General features: G+C 37.8%; 1 protein-coding gene across 1 annotated transcript in view; it reads right to left on the reverse strand.

Moving 5' to 3' along the window:
* The window catches only part of TERB2 (telomere repeat binding bouquet formation protein 2), a 36,797-nt gene extending 21,709 nt beyond the window's left edge, over positions 1 to 15,088 (reverse strand). The window contains exons 1-5 of the mRNA XM_005686226.2: positions 15,003 to 15,088; positions 14,807 to 14,888; positions 13,898 to 14,037; positions 11,899 to 11,960; positions 9,616 to 9,701 (exon numbers count right to left, since the gene is read on the reverse strand). Coding sequence (XP_005686283.2) covers positions 9,616 to 9,701; positions 11,899 to 11,960; positions 13,898 to 14,037; positions 14,807 to 14,888; positions 15,003 to 15,066 — 434 coding nt within the window. The 5' untranslated portion in view covers positions 15,067 to 15,088. The remainder of the gene's footprint in view (positions 1 to 9,615; positions 9,702 to 11,898; positions 11,961 to 13,897; positions 14,038 to 14,806; positions 14,889 to 15,002) is intronic.

The raw sequence follows: 17,877 nt of genomic DNA on the forward strand, positions 1-17,877 counted from the left end.
CTAAATGTAAATGGGTTGAATGCCCCAACCAAAAGACAAAGACTGCCTGAATGGATACAAAAACAAGACCCCTATATATGTTGTCTAGAAGAGACCCACCTCAAAACAAGGGACACATACAGACTGAAAGTGAAGGGCTGGATAAAGATATTCCATGCAAAGAGAGACCAAAAGAAAACAGGAGTAGCAATACTCATATCAGATAAAATAGACTTTAAAACAAAGGCTGTAAAAACAGACAAAGATGGATGCTACATAATGATCAAAGGATCAATCCAAGAAGATATAACAATTATAGATATATATATGCACCCAACATAGGAGCACCCCAATATGTAAGACAAATGCTAACAAGTATGAAAGGGGAAATTAACAATAACACAATAATAGTGGGAGACTTTAATACCCCACTCACACCTATGGATAGATCAACTAAACAGAAAATTAACAAGGAAACACAAACTTTAAATGATACAATAGACCAGTTAGACCTAATTGATATCTATAGGACATTTCACCCCAAAACAACAAATTTCACCTTTTTCTCAAGCGTACACAGAACCTTCTCCAGGATAGATCACATCCTGGGCCATAAATCTAGCCTTGGTAAATTCAAGAAAAATGAAATCACTCCAGTCACCTTTTCTGACGACAATGCAGTAAGATTATATGTCAATTACAAGAGAAAAACTATTAAAAATCCCAACGTTTGGAGGCTGAACAACACACTGCTGAATAACCAACAAATCACAGAAGAAATCAAAGAAGAAATCAAAATATGCACAGAAATGAAAACACAACAACCCAAAACCTATGGGACACTGTAAAAGCAGTGCTAGGGGGAAGGTTCATAGCAATACAGGCTTACCTCAAGAAACAAGAAAAAGGTCAAATAACCTAACTCTATACCTAAAGCAACTTGAAGAGGAAGAAATGAAGAACCCCAGGGTTAGCAGAAGGAAAGAAATCTTAAACACTAGGGCAGAAATAAATGCAAAAGAAACAAAAGAGACCATAGCAGAATTCAACAAAGGCAAAAGCTGGTTCTTTGAGAGGATAAATAAAATTGACAGACCATTAGCCAGACTCATCAAGAAACAAAGGGAGAAAAATCAAATCAACAAAATTAGAAACAAAAATGGAGAGATCACAACAGACAACACAGAAATACAAAGGATCATAAGAGACTATTATCAGCAACTATATGCCAATAAAATGGACAACTTGGAAGAAATGGACAAATACTTAGAAAAGTACAACTTTCCAAAACTGAACCAGGAAGAAATAGAAAATCTTAACAGACTCATCACAAGCACATAAATTGAAACGGTAATCAGAAATCTTCCAACAAACAAAAGCCCAGGACCAGATGGCTTCACAGCTGAAGTCTACCAAAAATTTAGAGAAAAGCTAACACCTATCCTACTCAAACTTTTCCAGAAAATTGCAGAGGAAAGTAAACTTCCAAACTCATTCTATGAGGCCACCATCACCCTAATACCAAAATCTGACAAAGACGCCACAAAAAAAGAAAACTACAGGCCAATATCACTGATGAACATAGATGCAAAAATCCTTAATAAAATTCTAGCAAACAGAATCCAACAACATATTAAAAAGATCATACATCATGACCAAGTGGGCTTTATCCCAGGGATGCAAAGATTCTTCAATATCCACAAATCAATCAACATAGTACACCACATTAACAAATTGAAAGATAAAAACCATATGATTATCTCAATAGATGCAGAGAAAGCCTTTGATAAAATTCAACATCTACTTATGATAAAAGACATTCTAGAAAGCAGGAATAGAAGGAACATACCTCAACATAATAAAAGCTATATATGATAAACCCACAGCAAACATTATCCTCAATGGTGAAAAACTGAAAGCATTTCCCCTAAAGTCAGGAACAAGACAAGGGTGCCCACTCTCACCACTACTATTCAACATAGTTTTGGAAGTTTTGGCCACAGCAATCAGAGCAGAAAAAGAAATAAAATGAATCCAGATTGGGAAAGAAGAGGTAAAACTCTCACTGTCTGCAGATGACATGATCCTCTACATAGAAAACCCTAAAGACTCCATCAGAAAATTACTAGAGCTAATCAGTGAATATAGTAAAGTTGCAGGATATAAAATCAACACACAGAAATCCCTTGCATTCCTATACACTAACAATGAGAAAACAGAAACAGAAACTAAGGAAACAATTCCATTCACCATTGCAATGAAAAGAATAAAATACTTAGGAATATATCTACCTAAAGAAACAAAAGACCTATACATAGAAAAGTATAAAACACTGCTGAAAGAAATCAAAGATGACACAAATAGAGGGAGAAATAGACCATGTCCATGAATCAGATCAATATGGTGAAAATGAGTATGCTACCCAAAGCAATCTATAGATTCAATGCAATCCCTATCAAGCTACCAAGAGTATTTTTCAGAGAATTAGAACAAATAATTTCACAATTTGTATGGAAATACAAAAAAAAAACACAAATAGCCAAAGCAGTCTTGAGAAAGAAGAATGGGACTGGAAGAATCAACCTGCCTGACTTCAGGCTCTACTACAAAGTCACAGTCATGAAGACAGTATGGTACTGGCACAAAGACAGAAATATAGATCAATGGAACAAAATAGAAAGCCCAGAGATAAATCCATGCACCTATGGACACCTTATCTTCAACAAAGGAGGCAAGAATATACAATGGAGAAAAGACAATCTCTTTAACAAGTGATGCTGGGAAAGCTGTTCACCACTTGTAAAAGAATGAAACTAGAACACTTTCTAACACCATACACAAAAATAAACTCAAAATGGATTAAAGATCTAAACTTAAGACCAGAAACTATTAAACTCCTAGAGGAGAACATAGGCAAAACACTCTCCAACATAAACCACAGCAGGATCCTCTATGACCCAGCTCCCAGAATATTGGAAATAAAAGCAAAAATAAACAAATGGGACCTAATTAAATTTAAAGGCTTCCGCACAACAAAGGAAACTATAAGCAAGGTGAAAAGACAGCCTTCAGAATGGGAGAAAATAATAGCAAATGAAGCAACAGACAAAGAATTACTCTCAAAAATACACAAGCAACTCCTGCAGCTCAATTCCAGAAAAATAAATGACCCAACCAAAAAGTGGGCCAAAGAACTAGACAGACATTTCTCCAAAGAAGACATACAGATGGCTAACAAACACATGAAAAGATGCTCAACATCACTCATTATCAGAGAAATGGAAATCAAAACCACAATGAGGTACCAATTCACACCAGTCAGAATGGCTACTATCCAAAAGTCTACAAGCATAAATGCTGGAGAGGGTGTGGAGAAAAGGGAACCCTCTTACACTTTTGGTGGGAATGCAAACTAGTACAGCCACTATGGAGAACAGAGTGGAGATCCCTTGAAAAACTGGAAACAGAACTGCCATACGACCCAGCAATCCCACTGCTGGGCATACACACCGCGGAAACCAGAACTGAAAGAGACACATGTACCCCAATGTTCATCACAGCACTTTATAATAGCCAGGACATGGAAGCAACCTAGATGTCCATCAGCAGACGAATGGATAAGAAAACTGTGGTACATATACAAGATGGAATATTACTCAGTCATTAAAAGGAATACATTTGAATCAGTTCTAATGAGGTGGATAAAACTGGAGGCTATTATACAGTGAAGTAAGCCAGAAAGAAAAACACCAATACAGTATACTAATGCATATATATGGAATTTAGAAAGATGGTAACAACAACCTGTATGTGAGACAGCAAAAGAGACACAGATGTATAGAACAGTCTTTTGTGACTCTGTGGGAGAGGGCGAGGGCAGGATGATATGGGAGAATGGCATTGAAACATGTAAATATTCATATGTGAAATGAATCACCAGTCCAGGTTCGATGCATGATACAGGGTGTTCAGGGCTGGTTCAGGGGATGAACCAGAGGGATGGGATTGGGAGGGAGGTAGGAGGGGGGTTCAGGATGGGGAACACATGTACACCCATGGCAGACTCATGTCAATGTATGGCAAAACCAATACAATATTGTAAAGAAAATAAATAAATAAAACTGAAAAAAATAAAATAAGAAAAAATTTCCTTTTCCCATTCTTCTCTTACAAGGATGCTTGGGATAACTATTCCCTCCTTTACTAATTCCTTAATATCTTCATGGTCTCACGTTTTCAATTTCATTTTTCTTCCTAACCTTACCAGTTTCTTATCTCAAAAAGCATAACAAGTTCAAAGGAGTTCTGTGAATAGAGATTCAGTTCAGCTCAGTTCAGTCGCTCAGTCATGTCCAATACTTTGCAACCCCATGAACTGCAGCATGCCAGGCCTCTGTCTCCATCACCAACTCTCAGAGTCTAGCCAAACCCATGTCCATCAAGTTGGTAATGCCATCCAACCATTTCATCCTCTGTCGTGTCCGTCTTCTCCTGCCCTCAATCTTTCCCAGCATCAGGGTCTTTTCAAATGAGTCAGCTCTTTGCATCAGGTGGCCAAAGTATTGGAGCTTCAGCTTCAGCATCAGTCCTTCCAATGAACATTCAGGACTGATTTCCTTTAGGATGGACTGGTTGGATCTCCTTGCTGTCCAAGGACTCTCAAGAGTCTTCTCCAACATCACAGTTCAAAAGCATCAGTTCTTCAGTGTCAGTTTTCTTTATAGTCCAACTCTCACATCCATACATGACTACTGGAAAAACCACAGCCTTGACTAGACGGACCTTTGTTGGCAAAGTAATGTCTCTGCTTTTTAATACAAAGACCTAGAATATGGATATTCAAACTTAAGTGGTGGATTATCTATAAGTCACAGGACCATGAAGCAATAGTTCACTAAAATTCAATACACAACTTTGTGCTAAATCAGATAACAATGTATATCAAATTAAGGAAAACCATATAGGAGGTACAAAAGGGACAAGAAAAAATTATGGGAAAAAAAAAATTGCAGGTAAAAAAACTACACTATATAGATTAAACTCAATTTTTATATTGAAGAAAGATCACTTTATTTCAGCAGCTAAATCCCATACTTTCAATAGTTAATGCTTCCTATGAACATCTGGAAGCCACCAAAGTGGAAAATATAGTATTGGGACTAGATAGTGAATAAGCCTGTAACAAGGATTCATCTCACAGATTAGCCCTAACACAGCACCAAGTCCATGTTTGTTTGTCTTTTAAAATATAACTTTAATTTCTTAAGCCAAAGTAGCCACATTATAAACAATGTGGAAAAGAAAGAGGGAAATCCTCTTTCTAATCCTCCAATCCTAATAACATTACTAATATTTAGTTTATTTCCTTATTATTATATATATTAAAAATAATATCACAGTAATCAAAAAAATCCTGTTTCTTTTCTGTAAGGCTAGGCTAGCATAATATGGTTAAATGCACGGGTTCTGGAATTAGACTGACCCAGTTAAAATCCTGCTTCTCCCCATTTAATAAAGGTTTGTGTGACTTTGGGGAAATAACTTCATCTACCTACACTTGTGTTCCCTCCCTGTTGTTTGACCTGAGGCCAGTCTATGGTGGAGGAGATGAGGATAACGGTGACCTCCTTCAGAAGGGTCGTGCATGCACTACCGCACTCAGTGCCCCCGACCCTACCGCACGCCACCACTGACCCATGCCTCCACCAGAGATGCCACGACACTCACAGGCAAGTCTGGGTCAGTCTCTTGTGGGGTCACTGCTCCTTTCTCCTGGGTCCTGGTGTGCTCAAAGTTTTGTTTGTGCCCTCCAAGAGTCTGTTTCCCAGTCCTGTGTAAGTTCTGACCACTCTGTGGTGGGGTTAATGGTGACCTCCTCCAAGAGGGCTTAGCCATACCCAAGGAGGGAACACAGCCGTGCCCATCAGAACAGGACCCAGTTTCCCCCAGTCAGTCTCTCCCATTAGGAAGCTCCCATAAGCCCCTTATCCTTATCCATCAGAGAGCAGACAGAATGAAAACCACAATTGCAGAAAACTAATCAAACTGATCATATGGACCAAAGCCCTGTCTAACTCATTAAAACTATAAGCCATGCTGTGTAGGGCCACCCTATACGGATGGGTCATGGTGGAGAGTTCTGACAAAATGTGGTCCACTGGAGAAGGGAATGGCAAACCACTTCAGTACTCTTGCCTCATGAACCCCAGGAACAGTATGAAAAGGCAAAAAGATACACACTGAAAGATGAACTCCCCAGGTCGGTAGGTGCCCAATATGCTATTGAAGAACAGTGGAGAAATAACTCCAGAAAGAATGAAGAGACAGAGCCAAAGCAAAAACAACACCCAGTTGTGAATGTGACTAGTGATGGAAGTAAAGTCCGATGCTGTAAAGAACAATATTGCATAGGAACCTGGAATGTTAGGTCCATGAATCAAGGTAAATTGGAAGTAGTCAAACAGGAGATGGTAAGAGTGAATATTGACATTATAGGAATCAGCGAACTAAAATGGACTGGAATGGGTGAATTCAACTCACATGACCATTATATCTACTACTGTGGGCAAGAATCCCTTAGAAGAAATGGAGTAGCCATCCTAGCCAATGAAAGAGTCCAAAATGCAGTACTTGGTTGCAATCTCAAAAACGACAGAATGATCTCTGTTCATTTCCAAGGAAAACCATTCAATATCACAGTAATCCAAGTCTATGCCCCAACCACTAATGCTGAAGAAGCTGAAGTGGAACGGTACTATGAAGACCTACAAGACCTTCAGAATGAATACCCAAAAAAGATGTCCTTTTCATTTCAGGAATGCAAAAGTAGAAAATCAAGAGATACCTGGAGTATCAGGCAAGTTTGGTCTTGGAGTACAAAATGAAGCAGGGCAAAGGCTAAAAGAGTTGTGCAAAGACAACGTACTTGCCATAGCAAACACCCTCTTCCAACAACACAAGAGAAGACTCTACACATGGACATCATCAGATGGTCAACAGCAAAATCAGATTGATTATATTCTTTGCACGTGAAAATGGAGAAGCTCTACATAGTCAGCAAAAACAAGACCAGGAGCTGAATGTTGCTCAGATCATGAATTCAAAATTGCAAAATTCAGACCTAAATGAAAGAAAGCAGGGAAAACCGCTAGACCATTCAGGTATGACCTAAATCTTATACAGTGGAAGCGACAAACAGATTCAAGGGATTAGATGTGATAGACAGAGTGCCTGAAGAACGATGAACAGAGGTTCATGACATTGTACATGAGGCAGCGATCAAGAGCATCCCCAAGAAAAAGAACTGCCAAAAGGCAAAATGGTTGTCTAAGGAAGCAAAAGGAAAGGAGAAAAAGGAAAGATATACCCATTTGAATGCAGAATTCCAAAGAATAGCAAGGAGAGATAAGAAAGCCTTCCTTAGTGATAAATGATAAATTACAGGAAAAGAATAGAATGGAAAAGACTAGAGATTTCTTCAAGAAAATTAGAGATCCCAAGGGAACATTTCATGCAAAGAAGGGCACAATAAAGGACAGAAATGGTATGGCCCTAACAGAAGCAGAAGATATTAAGAAGAGGTGGCACCAATACACAGAAGAAGTATATAAAAAAGATCTTAACGACCCAGATAACCATGATGGTGTGATCACTCACCTAGAGCCAGACATCCTGGAATGTGAAGTCAAGTGAGCCTTAGGAAACATCACTATAAGCAAAGCCAGTGGAGGTGATGGAATTCCAGTTGCACTCTTTCAAATCCTAAAGATGATGCTGTGAAAGTGCTGCACTCAGTGAGTGAGTGAGTGAAAGTCACTCAGTCATGTCTGACTCTTTGAGACTCTATGAACTGTCCCTGGAATTCTCCAGGCCAGAATACTGGAGTGGGTAGCCTTTCCCTTCTCCAGGGGATCTTCCTAACCAGGGATCGAACCCAGGTCTCCCACATTGCAGGTGGGTTCTTTACCAGCTGAGCCACAAGGGAAGCCCAAGAACACTGGAATGGGTAGCCTATCCCTTCTCCAGAGGATCTTCCAGGCCCAAGAATCAAACTGGGGTCTCCTGCATTGCAGGTGGATTCTTTTAAAACTGAGCTATGAGGGCTCAATATGCCAGCAAATATGGAAAACTCAGCAGTGGCCACAGGACTGGAAAAGGTCACTTTTCATTCCAATCCCAAAGAAAAGCAATGCCAAAGAATGTTCAAACTATCACACAACTGCACTCATCTCACACGCTAGCAAAGTAATGCTCAAAATTCTCCAAGTCAGGCTTCAACAGTACATGAACCATCAACTTCCAGATGTTCAAGCTGGATTTAGAAAAGGCAGAGGAACCAGAGATCAAATTGCCAACATCCACTGGATCATCAAAAAAGCAAGAGAGTTCCAGAAAAACATCTGCTTTATTGACTACACCAAAGCCTTTGACTGTGTGGATCACAAAAAACTGTGGAAAATTCTTCAAGAGACGGAAATACCAGACCACCTGACCTGCCTCCTGAAAGATGTATCTGCAGGTCAGAAGTAATAGCTAGAATCAGACATGAAACAACAGACTGGTTCCAAATTGGAAATGTACGTTAAGGCTGAATATTGTCACTCTGTTTAGTTAACTTATAGAGTACATCATGAGGAATGCCAGGCTGGAGGAAGCACAAGCTGGAATCAAGATTGCTGGGAGCAATATCAGTAACCTCAGATACACAGTTGACACCACCCTTATGGCAGGAAAGTGAAGAACTAAAGTCTCTTGATGAAAGTGAAAGAGGAGAGTGAAAATGTTGGCTTAAAACTCAACATTCAGAAAACTAAGATCATGGCATCCAGTCCCATCCTTCATGGCAAATAGATGGGGAAACAATGGAAACAGTGACAGACTTTATTTTCAGGTGCTCCAAAATCACTGCAGATGGCGACTGCAGCCATGAAATTAAAAGATTCTTGCTCCTTGGAAGAAAAGCTATGACCAACCTAGACAGCATATTAAAAAGCAGAGACATTACTTTGCCGACAAAAGTTTGTCTAGTCAAAGCTATGGTTTTCCAGTAGCCATGTATGGATGCGAGAGTTGGACTATAAAGAAAGCTGAGTGCCGGAGAATTGATGCTTTTGAACTGTGGTGTTGGAGAAGACTCTTGAGAGTCCCTTGGAATACAAGGAGATCCAGCCAGTCCATCCTAAAGGAAATCAGTCCTGAATATTCATTGGAAGGACTGATGCTGACGCTGAAGCTCCAATACTTTGGCCACCTGATGCAAAGAACTGACTCACTAGAAAAGAACCCTGATGCTGGGAAAGACTGAAGGCAGGAGGAGAAGGGGACAACAGAGGATGAGATGGTTGGATGGCATCACCAATTCTATGGACATGAGTTTGAGCAAACTCTGGGAGTTGGTGATGGACAGGGAAGCCTGGCGTGCTGCAGCCCATGGGGTCGCAAAGAATTGGACACGACTGAGCGACTGAACTGAACTGACCTGACCTATACTTCATCTCTTTTTCTGTAAAATGGCAATGGTGATAATGATGCCAATGTCATAAGAAGACTGAAGATTAAATGAGATTAAGACACAGTGTTCAAAGGTGTCTATATTGAATGCAGTATACAAATCAGTGAAGTATACAAATTCAGTACCTTCTGGATAAGTCTTTCTTGTGATCTGTTGCTAATACACTGCTTTCCCTAAAGGCCTTTAGTTCATTTGATGTTACTTCATCTTGCTGTGGACAGCAAAAGAAATCACATTTAAAAAAATCAGCCATATCAATCATGCAATCAGTATCAATTTTTTAAAAAGTAAATTGGCAATATATATATCAACAGTCACAAAAGTATCTACAGACTCAGATCCATTCCATTTTGTTTCATAGGAAAAACTCACAAAATTTTGTATATACACACACAGAATTATCTATTTTTAGAGATACATAAAGAAAGGAGACCTGGATTTTTAAAATATATGCTATGCTTGTATTAGATAGTAAAACTGACTGAGTTTATTCTCTTACTGATTTTTTAAATTTTCCCTAATGTGGTCATATAACTCTTTGGTTTTTTTTAAAAAAAGAAGCCAAAAAAAGTGTTATTGATTTAAACTTTCTTAAAATCCTTGACATGAAAACTCCTAGGCATCCTACAAGCTGCAAATCAAAAATATGAAGTAAGTTGAACAAATTGTTTCCCCTTCAAAATTAAAGAAACATTTAGCTATGGAGTTACAAAAGAACTAAACATATATAAAGCTTTTCCAAAAGATTATGTTAAAGTTGACAAACCTCAGATTCTGGTATCTATAACAATATATTTACATAATATTCCATTAGGAAATTTCTATATATAGGTTGCAACCCCACTCTAAATAATAATAATGTTTCCCAAATTACTTTCCAGATTTACCCTTGCTATTGCCATTAAAAGAGTTAACTTCTACTTACAAATTTCATGGTTGTGTTATTATAATTAGTTAATATTCAATATCAATCAATATTTGAAAGAACAAAATCCTTTACCATATAATCATACAATTCTAGAGTCAACAGTCAATACAGGCATATGCTACTAATACATTAGAAAAAACACTGGATTGGGCTGGAGCTGAGAAAACTTGGTTCCACTTTGCTAATATCTGGCTATGTGAACTAAGTCAGAGGTCTTTCCTTCTTACCTCAGTCTTCTCATTTCTAAAGCAGAATAATTAATGGTCTTCAAGGGTCTTTTGGTATACTCAATAATTATTATCAAATAGTAACCATTCTACCACCATTTGTGTCCCTGGAACATTCTAACAAGTCAAGGATTAGAGTATTTTCTCATAATTAGATTCAGAACTTTGAACAAGAACACAAGATAATACTGTGTTTTCTTGATGTTGTTTTGGCAGCTCCTGGGATCTTATTTCTCCGACCAAGGATTGAACCTGGGCCCTCAGCAATAAGAGTGCGGTGTCCTACTGGACTGCCAGGGAATTCCCTATACAGTGTCCTTTTTATTATATCACATTGAGCTGAACGTAACAAGAGGTTGTTTCAAATTGGTGATGCTAAATTTGATCAGTTGGTTAAGACAGTGTCTGCCAGATCCCTCCATTGTAATGGTACAAGCAATGCTTGCCTTTGTAATCAATAAGTAATCTGTGAGGTGATCATTTTAGATAATGATTTTAGCATCCATTTATAACCCTTGCCTAAATCAACTATTTTATTGGGAGTGGTAAAGTGCAAATTTTCTACCCTATCATCCCTTCTACATTTATTACCTTTTATTCTGAAAGGAAATTTTCCCTACCCCTCTTTTACTTCCCTCCTTCCCTCTTTCCTTTCTTCCTTTTTTCCTCCTTTTGTTCCTCTGTTCTTTTTTTTCTTTCTTTATGCTTTTGGAGTATCATTGTGGAATCGATTTTTTTTTTAATTTTAAGTACTATAATCCATCACCATCATTATTCTTTTTGGATAAATTCTTATCCCAATTTTGCCTTTGCATAAAGATTCTGAAGTAAATAAAAAACATGGCAAATGTGAGGCAGGATGACAAAAGTTAAAAAACTTACAGTATTGCATACATTTATTGAGGTATTATTCATAACATTTAACAAACAGTACAAGAAATTAATCAAATAGCATCTACACTGGCAGCAAAGAACCGGTAAATACTGTGTACCTATTATTCCCTTAATATTACTGAGGCAAATTTTAAAGCTTTTTATTTTATTCATACAAAAATCTCAATTTCACTAATGTTACTAGCGTAAAAACAATGCCAAATGAGATAATGTTCAATAAAAAACATGCCCTCTAAATTTCTTACTCTGGGTCACTGGAACTAACACATCACTAGTACATATTTTGAAGATTACACTGCTTTCAAATTTTTTTGAAACTGTACATTCTGTATCAACTGTATACCTTAATTTACTCTTACCTTTTCTATCAGAAAATGTTGGTCTTGTTCCCAAATAAAACTACCAATTTTTCTCCTTATTTCTGTAGTAAGAAAAATAAATCCAATATTATTTTTCAAAAAGTAACTTTGTAGAATTCACTGAATTTTGTTTAGGTTTCAAATTTCTAGGTCAGCCTTATTCTACTTGTATCAAAAGTACCTGAGATACTTGTTTAAAACGAGGACTCTTATTGAACCAGATTGTTGAGAAGCTGGGAACTTGCATTTCTAACAAACTCCAGATGATTCCAATGCATTATGTAAATCACTGTTCTAAACTTTTTCTGCTATGATATTTTCATAAGGTGTCAGTGTGTTTAGGCCAAGCATTAATAAAGATAACTGTCCAGTCAAAATAGAAGGCATAAAATTCCTGAATTTGTGGAGTGCTTAATTCAATAGTTTAGTTTGTTAAAAGAAGGTAGGATGAGCAACATGTCAATTGGGCATGATAGTGCAGGAATTCTACAATGTTCAGCATGTCAAAGGACTGACATCATCTTAAATCAATGATGTCAGGTTTCCACAGTAGCCCACTCAAGGATAAAATAGTTAACATTCCTCTAGACCTAAGCCGTCTAGATTCCTCTAGACCTAAGCTACCTAGATAAATGTGGGTACATATTTGAAATGTGTCGTTAGTCCAACTTGAGATGTGCTCTAAGTTTAAAATAAACACTGGAATCAAAAAAAAATGAACACAAAAATTTATCTATAATTTTATACTGATTATATATTGAAATAATATTCTAGTTATGTTACATAAAACATATTCTTAATATGAATTTCATCTTTTTTATTAACTTGTGGGTAATATGAAACCTAAAATTAGTATGTTGCTTACATTTGCCTTTCTTGCTTTTACTAGACAATCCCGGTCTAGGTGAATAATAATGCACACTTTTTTTAAAAGGAACATGTTTTCATTTAAAATGGATTTTTTTTAAGTCGAATACATTTTAATATAAGTTGTTAAACTCAAAGATTTAATAGGAGTGGTAACTTAGGTCAGATAGTCATTCCATAATATAAGCTCCCTGAAGGTAGGTATTCACTGATTTTAAGTAAATCAATTCTCCTATCCAGTCATTAATTTATTTGCATAACCACTTAAAACAATTTATTTTTTAAGTTATAACTAGGTTTTTCCAGGACATCAACTATGGAAGAAAGCCAATCCTCGAAGTTCCCAAAGCTCTTCTACAGAAATATTTTTCAAGTTGTTTTTTTTAACAAATACTCTGCTCGCTGGGAATCTGTACTATTTTCAGTCTGTCTTTCTAGGGATGGACACATACACATCAAGAACTGGGTAATAATAAGATCTAAAAAATGGGATATTTAATGCTAGTTCATAAAATATAGGTAGGATTTGGACAGAACAGGCTAAGAATGTGTGTTCCTAGCAGCGAAAACTGAAAGAACCAATCTCAGAAGCAATTTATTCATTTGCTCTATACTTCATACGGTTGCTAAAATAATGTGCAAGTTCTTTAAATAATATAAAACAATACAAATACATGGATTTATTATCATGATGAATCTTGAAATATCAGTGGGGGGGGGGACAGAAAAAATAACGGTGAGAGCCAAAACTAGCAACGAGCGTTTATTATATACTCACAGGTCAGATTACTTAATATATTATCCTCAAAACAACTGGGGAGAAATGCTGGAGGCCACAAAAATTAGTTAAGTGCTGGATTCTCGCCAGTGAACAATGTGAGGACAATATTTGTATCAGTCTTATTCACCACTGAATCCCCAGCGCCTTGGTTGAAACCTGGCACGGTAGGAGCTCGGTGAATGATAAACAAATCGAGAACACACACCCAAGGCAATCTGATCCAAAGTACATGCTTTTCTGTTTACACTAAATGATATAAAACAAAAAGCTCTGATGAAGAACAAATATCAGTAAAGTTGGATGACATAGCCGGATTTCGGAGTTTAACAGCGATTAAAGATCTTTGCTAACCTTTTTGCAGGCTTGCAGGAGGAAGAATGAAATGACCTAAAGCCACCGAGTTTTTTATTTCAGCATTGGCTACAGCAGAGAGATAGAAGGCATGAAAAACTGTAGCATTATCTTCTATGTAATCAAGACTCTGATATATTCTAGGAGAAAGGAAATAATTTAGGTTATGAAATAACAAGAATGTATTCAACATTTCAAAAGAAAGAATAAATGAATGGAAACAGAATTACTGTAGGTGATCAGGAGACTGGAGGGTGGGGAGTGAAGGGGTGAGAAAGGGAGGGAACCAGAACCGTGATCAGGCCTCTGTTCTGTAAACATAATCCCACTGCAATGCTAAGGGGGCTCACAGGTGGACAGACTGGAGTCAGAGCAACCTCCCAGAAAGTTTTTGTGACATCAGGGCAAGAGGCAGTTTACGGTGTGTACTAAAATAGCGGCAGCAAGAACAAAGAACATTTACAGGAGCATGGTACACGGTGTTTGACCTTGGATTAACTGGATTAATTAATAGACTAATGGAAGTAGGAGTTATTACTCAAAAAATAACCAACATTTTCAGAACACAACGTTTAAGATAACAGGCAATCAGATTTTGTTTAAATTAACGAATAGGAGAGCTCTACAAGGCATCACATGGATGTGGGAAAGTCTGCTGGAAAAACACAACTTGAAGTCGGGAAGACTTGAGGAGTGGTTAGGAGGCCAGGCCTTAGCGGCAGAAAAAAGGGACTGTGAGCTATTCCCGCGCCTGCCCCTCCCCCTCCCTGCACATCCAGACGGGACTGAAAATTTGCTCGTTTCCAGTCTCTCTTCATATTATCAATATTCATTAGCGGACGGCAACTGCCAGAGACAACTCCTGGTTCCTGATGACCCAAAAGGTACCCCCAGGTGACCTTCAGGTACCTCAGCGTGTCTGGGTGTGAGGCATCGCAGCTGAACAAGAAGTCGGCGGCCCTCGGGTCACTGATGGTCCCCCCTTCAGCCACTGTGGAGGCAAGAGCACATGGTGAGCCTAGCAAGTGCCCTGGGGCCAAGGTACCAGAGGGAGGGGCGGTGCTCTCCTCACCACCTCACCCACCCCTGCTGCCCAATCTCCTACCCCAAAACTGCCTCAGGTCGTGGCTGACGCTGCCACAGAACCAACCCCGCTGCCCTTGAAACATGGCGCTGCCTCACGCTCCTCACACGCGAGGACTCGGGGGGGGGGGGGGGGGGCGGGGTAGAAGGTGAGGTCACTGATTGGTCCCGGGTCCGAAGCCAAGCTCCATGATTGGTTGTCAGAGTAATACCTCCGAAAAGCCTGAGACAAGACGGAGAAGGTTCTGGTCTCTACCAGCTGTGCACCGCTGCTTGTGGAACTGTGAAGAGTCGTCTAAGCTTTCTCTGACTCGGCAGAGGAGGAAGGTGTCCTGCTTGTGAGTTTTAAGCCCTTAGCATTAACAGAGGTTTTGTGCTGTATCATTATTTTGAAACAAAACCCATTTTATCTCTTTTAAATAAATGTTTCAGTTGGAGTCTCTAAAAGAGAAGAATTCTTAAACAAAAATATCATCATCACATTTTAAAAAGGACTTCCCTGGTGGTCCAGTGGTTAGGATTCCACAGCTGCCATTGCAGGCCTAAAAAAGGCAAAAAACGAAAACCCAAAAACCTTTTTTAAAAAACTTGTTTAATATACTAAGGTATCACCGGTGTTCAAGTTATGTTATTCTTTGGTATTCCCCCACATCAGTTTTGATAAGCTACACTGTTCCTGCATGGGGTCAATTTATTCTGCAATTTAAATATTGATATAAAGTTGAGCATTGCCTGCGAAATTCAATGAACAAAGAAGCCAGGCGGATTACAGTTCATAGGATCACAGAGAGTCACACATGACTGAGTGAGCATGCAATAAAAACTTCTATGATGCTTTGTAATGTCAGGCTCTGTAGCAGTGGTTCCATTTTCATTTGTGATACTAGTTACTTGTGCCTTCTTTTCATTTCTTAGTCTTACTAGAAGTTTGTAGTTCTTGTTAGCCTTTTCAAAGGACAAACTTGTGACATTTTTGATACTTTCATATGTCTCATTTGTATATCATTAATTCCTGCCCTTATAATTTCCTTCTACTTTTCTTGGCTTTAAATTGCTATTCTTTTTCTAATTTCTTGAAAGAGATGACTTTTTTCATACTTTGTTTTGCTAGAATGCATATATAAGATTATCGATTTCCTTTAAACTGCCAGTTTTTCAGATGTTGTTTTTTGTTATCATTCAATTAAAACTATTTTCAGACTTTGAATAGGATTTTTTTTATCCATGGGTTATTTAAAATACTAAAAATTTCCAAGTTCATGTGACTGTTTAGTTATCTTGTTATTGATACCTAGTTTAAATGACTTAAGATCAAAGAATATAACTGGTGTGATTATAATCCTTTTAAATTTGTTGAAACTTTCCTTCTGACTGAAATATATGGTCAGAGTCCTGTGTGTGTTTACAAAGAATGTCCTGCAGCTGTTGGATGTTCTCACATGTTGGGTACAGTGTTCTATCTAACCTATGTTCATTGAGTCAAATTTGTTAATCATATTGTCTGATTCTTCTATCAATTACTGAGAGAGGCATGTTAAAATCTCCCAAGTTATTTTCAGATTTATTAATATATTGTTAAATTTTGCCTTATATGTTGAAATTATGTTTTCAGGTGCATGCACATGTATACTTGTTACTTTCTAGCTGATTGACTAATTAAACACTTAAATATAAAAGGCAAAGCTTTATAATATGTAGAGTAAAACACAGGAGACTATCTCTGACCTGTGAGAAGAATTTTTTAAAAATGAGATGAAAGTATTAAGCTGTACGAGAAAGTATTTGCAGTGTAGACAACCAACAGGATTGGTATCCAGAACGTATAAGTAATCTTATGAATCAGTGAGAGACAATCTTATGCAAAAATTGGGCAAACATTTGTATAGGCATTTCACAGAAGAGGAAACTTAATGGATAGTAAACTTTCCAAAAGATGCTCAACCACAGTGGTAATTAGGGAAATGCAAGCTAAAACTATGAGATACCGTTATGTATCCACCTTACATATGTACCCTCCTACTAATAAAAATGACAAGAGAAAGTGAAAGTCGCTCAGCCGTGTCCAACTCTTTGCGACCCACGGTTCTCCAGGCCAGAATACTGGAGTCGGTAGCCTTTCCCTTTTCCAGGGGATCTTCCCAACCAAGTGATGGAACCCAAGTCTCCCGCATTATAGACGGATTCTTTACCAGCTGAGCCACAAGGGAAGCCCTAGATTAATGGGGATTCCCACTGCTAGTGATGGTGTAAATTGGCACAATTTGACCAACTGTTGAGCATTACTTACTTGAAGATGTGCATGTGCTGTATGCTGCTGCTTGTTTGGTATAAACCTAGACAAATTCCTGCTCCCATTTACTGGTACACATATCCAATAATGTGTAGGACAGCAACAGAGATCATTTAAAAAATAAAACAACTAAAAACAACTACTTACTTATTAACAGTAGTTTGGATTATTTAAATTGTTTAATTTTCATACACTGGAATACAACAAAAGTTTGAATTTTAAAAAGCTATGGAAGTCATGCAGCATGATTCCATTTATTTAAAGTTCAAAGAACAGGCATAATGAAACTATACTTTCTAGGGATACATACATGGAAAAACTAAACATACATGTATAATGGGAAAACTAAACAATACATTTGTTGAAAAAAATGTATTTATGAATTATTTACAAACAGGAAAAAACAAGACACAAAACATAGAATAGTGATTAACTCAGGGCTGGGAGAGATACACAGGGGCCTTCAAAGGTTTTCAATACTGTTGTATTTCCAAAGCTAGATAGTGAATTAATGAGTGGGATTTTTTTGTATTATTCTCTAAACTGTCCATTGCATTACATATACTCTTCGGAATGGATTTTACAAGGCATTTTCCTTTTGAGGTTC

This window comes from Capra hircus, chromosome 10, assembly GCF_001704415.2.
Source record: "Capra hircus breed San Clemente chromosome 10, ASM170441v1, whole genome shotgun sequence".
Classification (NCBI taxonomy): Eukaryota; Metazoa; Chordata; class Mammalia; order Artiodactyla; family Bovidae; genus Capra; species Capra hircus.